This window comes from Neovison vison, chromosome 4 (assembly GCF_020171115.1).
Source record: "Neovison vison isolate M4711 chromosome 4, ASM_NN_V1, whole genome shotgun sequence".
Lineage (NCBI taxonomy): Eukaryota > Metazoa > Chordata > Mammalia > Carnivora > Mustelidae > Neogale > Neogale vison.
Window position 1 is genome coordinate 158,891,256 of NC_058094.1, and position 4,760 is coordinate 158,896,015.

General features: G+C 55.2%; 1 protein-coding gene across 1 annotated transcript; it reads left to right on the forward strand.

Moving 5' to 3' along the window:
• Nucleotides 1-257: 257 nt before the first annotated feature.
• Nucleotides 258-4,470, forward strand: FZD1 (frizzled class receptor 1). The gene has a single exon (XM_044245991.1). It carries the CDS (start codon nt 691-693, stop codon nt 2,632-2,634), a length of 1,944 nt encoding a protein of 647 aa, XP_044101926.1. The 5' UTR covers nt 258-690; the 3' UTR covers nt 2,635-4,470.
• The last annotated feature ends 290 nt before the right edge of the window (nt 4,471-4,760 follow it).

The following is a 4,760-nucleotide window of genomic DNA, read 5'->3' on the forward strand; positions in this document are numbered from 1 at the left end:
AGCAAACCCACTCTTTGTGCCCGAGCGGTGCCTCTGCCACCACTACTACTTCCTCCTGCTCCCGCCCCCACCTCCTCCCGCCCGCCGCCAGCTTTCGCTCAGGGAGGCAGGCAGCGGGCGCCCTTTGCGCCGGGAAGCCAGTGCCGCGATTGGGCGACGGTCCCTGAGCCTCCAGTTCCGCGTCGGTTTCAAGGCTCCTCCCTCCTGGTGAAAGACAGACTGCGGGGCGCCTGGAAACCGGTCCGAGGGCGCGCGCGAGAGAGGAGAGCGAGCGAGTTGAGGGATTGACACAAATGGTCAGGCGGCGGCGGCGGAGAAGGAGGCGGAGGCGCAGGGGGGAGTCGAGGCCACTGGGCTGCGGAGAGTTGCGCGCTCTACCGGGCCGCGGCCACTAGCGCTGCGCGGCCAGCCGGGAACAAGCGAGCCGAGGGCCAGGAAGGCGGGACGCGACCCCGGCGCGCCGGAGCCACCCGGGCTCTCCCCGCCGCCCACGCTTCATGAATCGCAAGTTTCCGCGGCGGCGGCGGCTGCGGGACGCGGATCGGGAACCGGGGGAGCGGGCTGAGCGCGGCTCAGACTCGACGGAGGGCACCGGCACGGAAGAGATCTCTCTGGCCGCAGGGGGAGCCTCTGCCGGCTGCGCCACTGCCAGCCCCAGCCGGGCGGCGCCAAGAAAGGAGCCGAGAAAGTATGGCTGAAGAGGAGGCGCCTAAGAAGTCCCGGGCCGCCCGCGGCCGCGCGAGCTGGGAACTTTATGCCGGGGCATTCCCGGCTGGACGGGTGGCGGAGGGGAGCGGCGACGCGGGAAGCCGGCGCCGCCGCCGTCCCCCAGCTGACTCTGGACGCTTGGCGCGCCGGCTCTTGCTTCTGCTTTGGCTGCTGGAGGCTCCGCTGTTACTGGGGGTCCGGGGGCAGGCGGTGGGCCAAGGGCCCGGGCCGGGGCAGCAGCCACCCCCGCCGCCGCCTCAGCAGCAGCAGAGCGGGCAACAGTACAACGGCGAGAGGGGCATCTCCATCCCGGACCACGGCTACTGCCAGCCCATCTCCATCCCGCTGTGCACGGACATTGCGTACAACCAGACCATCATGCCCAACCTTTTGGGCCACACGAACCAAGAGGATGCGGGCCTCGAGGTACACCAGTTCTACCCCTTGGTGAAGGTGCAGTGCTCCGCGGAACTCAAATTCTTTCTTTGCTCCATGTACGCGCCCGTGTGCACGGTGCTGGAGCAGGCTCTGCCGCCCTGCCGCTCCCTGTGTGAGCGCGCGCGCCAGGGCTGCGAGGCGCTCATGAACAAGTTCGGCTTCCAGTGGCCGGACACGCTCAAGTGTGAGAAGTTCCCGGTGCACGGCGCCGGCGAGCTGTGCGTGGGCCAGAACACGTCGGACAAGGGCACCCCGACGCCCTCGTTGCTGCCGGAGTTCTGGACCAGCAACCCTCAGCACGGCAGCGGGGGTCACCGTGGCGGCGGCTTTCCGGGGGGCGCTGGCGCGTCGGAGCGAGGCAAGTTTTCGTGCCCGCGCGCCCTCAAGGTGCCCTCCTACCTCAACTACCACTTCCTGGGGGAGAAAGACTGCGGTGCGCCCTGTGAACCGACCAAGGTGTACGGGCTCATGTACTTTGGGCCCGAGGAGCTGCGCTTCTCGCGCACCTGGATCGGCATCTGGTCAGTGCTGTGCTGCGCCTCCACGCTCTTCACGGTACTTACGTATCTGGTGGACATGCGGCGCTTCAGCTATCCGGAGCGGCCCATCATCTTCTTGTCTGGCTGCTACACGGCAGTGGCCGTAGCCTACATCGCCGGCTTCCTGCTGGAGGACCGAGTGGTGTGTAACGACAAGTTCTCCGAGGATGGGGCGCGCACAGTGGCGCAGGGCACCAAGAAGGAGGGCTGCACCATCCTCTTCATGATGCTCTACTTCTTTAGCATGGCCAGCTCCATCTGGTGGGTGATTCTGTCGCTCACCTGGTTCCTGGCAGCGGGGATGAAGTGGGGTCACGAAGCCATTGAGGCTAACTCTCAGTATTTTCACCTGGCCGCCTGGGCCGTGCCGGCCATCAAGACCATCACCATCCTGGCGCTGGGCCAGGTGGATGGCGATGTGCTGAGCGGGGTGTGCTTCGTGGGGCTCAACAATGTGGACGCGCTGCGCGGCTTCGTGCTGGCGCCGCTCTTCGTGTACTTGTTCATCGGTACGTCTTTCCTGCTGGCCGGCTTCGTGTCCCTCTTCCGCATTCGTACCATCATGAAGCACGACGGCACCAAGACCGAAAAGCTGGAGAAGCTCATGGTGCGCATCGGCGTTTTCAGCGTGCTTTACACGGTGCCAGCCACTATCGTCATCGCCTGCTACTTCTACGAGCAGGCCTTCCGGGACCAGTGGGAGCGCAGCTGGGTGGCCCAGAGTTGCAAGAGCTATGCCATCCCCTGCCCCCACCTCCAGGGGGGTGGAGGCGCCCCGCCGCACCCGCCCATGAGCCCAGACTTCACAGTCTTCATGATCAAGTACCTTATGACGCTGATCGTGGGCATCACGTCAGGCTTCTGGATCTGGTCCGGCAAGACCCTCAACTCCTGGAGGAAGTTCTATACCAGGCTCACCAACAGCAAACAGGGAGAAACCACCGTCTGAGACCCGGGGACTCAGCCCATTCCCAGTCGTCGGCTTCGTCCTAGCCACCCCTGTAAAGCTGGCCCCGTGGAAACCTTGCCAAACCTGGCTACTTGAGGTTTCCTCACTAGCCATTCACTTTTCGCAGGCTCCTTTTAACAACGCAGCTCCTGCAAAAGCTTCCGTCCCTGGGGGCAAACGGACTGGAGGGCCCAACTACAGCAGGGGGGACGGACAGACCTCTCTCGTTCTCACACTCTGGTACCAGGACTGTACGCTTTTATGATTGTAAATAGCCTGTGTAAGATTTTTGTAAGTATATTTGTATTTAAATGACCGATCACGCGTTTTTCTTTTTCTTTCTCCCCCTCCCTTTTTGGTTTTGTTTAAATTTTAATTAATTAGGGCTGTTTAACCTTTTGAGGCTTTCTCCTTCTTTCCCTTTTCCAAGTACTGCAGAGGTAAAACAGGAGCTCGAGGTGCTCTCGCTGTTATGGCGCGCCCCTCCCTGCAGCGGTCGGGTGCGTCTGGGGCTGAGCGGCCCAGGTTACTTTCCACCTCCTCTTTCTGCTCCCCGCTTTCCCTTCGGTGTTTGGCGTCAGGGCTCTTTAGATAGAGAACTCCAGGGGGGTAGGCCTTTGCCCATCCCAGGTGTGCTCTTGTTGGGGGAGGGGGCAGATTGTGAAGGCCTTGTCCCTTTGACTATCCGAAACTGAATTTTTCCACTGTGGAGAACCTTCCCCCTAGCTTCAAGGAGGCCCACTAGATACGGGCTATGGCACTCCCAGCCTCCCTTCCCACTGGCCTCCAAACGCCGAGGCACTCTCTTCTTCCACCTAAGTTGCTTAGAGGGTGAGTGGGATGACCAGTGCCAAACTTTTTCAAGTCTTAATTTTTGGTGGATGAGCTCATTTCATTCTCTAGTGTCTAAAACCTGGTATGGGTTTGGCCCGCATCACGGAAAGATGTGGTTGCTGAGATTTGGGAAGAGGCACAAAGCTTTGTGTGAGTTGGGAGGGACTGAAAATAGGGGTTATAAAATGTTAATTTTAATTGCATACTGATGCCTGGCAAACTGCCTCTAGGACCGAGACAGCGCTAGATTTTACCTTTCTGTAAAATGGAAACATGAGGGCACCTGGAAAGCTTTGTTAAGGAGTTGATCTCTGCTTTCCTTAACCGGACAGCAGGATGTAAGCTGAATAGGAAAACTTGAAGGAGATTTCAGTGTAATGGGCTTCCTCCAAATGAAGTGCTCCTTTCTTATTTTTAATCAAATAATAATTAGACATAGATCAGAAACTTTAAAATGTAAACGTTGTACATTTTCAACATACTATGATGATGATTATTCAGCTACACATTCTGAGGGAAGAACAATCCACATTAAAAATAATCTTGTAAAATTTGGGGAGGTAAAGGAGGTGAAATAATTGATGGGGTTAGCTCCTGAAATAAACAGAATATGGGCATGCACATGGTAAAGGGAAAGTGTGTGCAGTTCTCCTGCATTGAATCCTGTATGCTCCTTTTTGGATTTACAGAAATGTGTCAAATGTAAGTCTTTCAAAGCCATTTAAAAATATTCACTTTAGTTCTCTGTGAAAAAGAGGAGGAAGACCGTCCTCTTGATTGTATTGTTTTAAATTTTAAAAGTTTATCAAAATGCCAGTACTTAGGACCTAAATTTATCTATGTCTTTCATACCCTAAAATGACAATGGTCTTTGGATTTGGTATGCATTTATTCTGTTCACTATCACAAAATCATCTATATTTATAGAGGAATAGAAGTTTATATATATAAAATACCATATTTTTAATTTCACAAATAAAAAAATCAAAGTTTTGTACAAAATTATATGGTTTTTGTGCCTGAAGATAATAGAGCTGGAATTGTCTGAACTATCTTTGCATTTTATAGTGTCTCATAGCCAGTCCCAAAGTATAAAAATTCAGGAATTCAATGAAATAGTCTATTCTTAAACATTCAGACCAGCCCTTAAAGAAGTGTCCTACTTGCAGTGTTGCGACTGACATTGCCCAGTTCCTAGACAGCATCTGCTTTCATGACAGTAACAATATAAAATAGAAGCTTCCAAATTATTTCTTTACTTAAAGAGGATAATTAAAAAGAGAACTCTAATT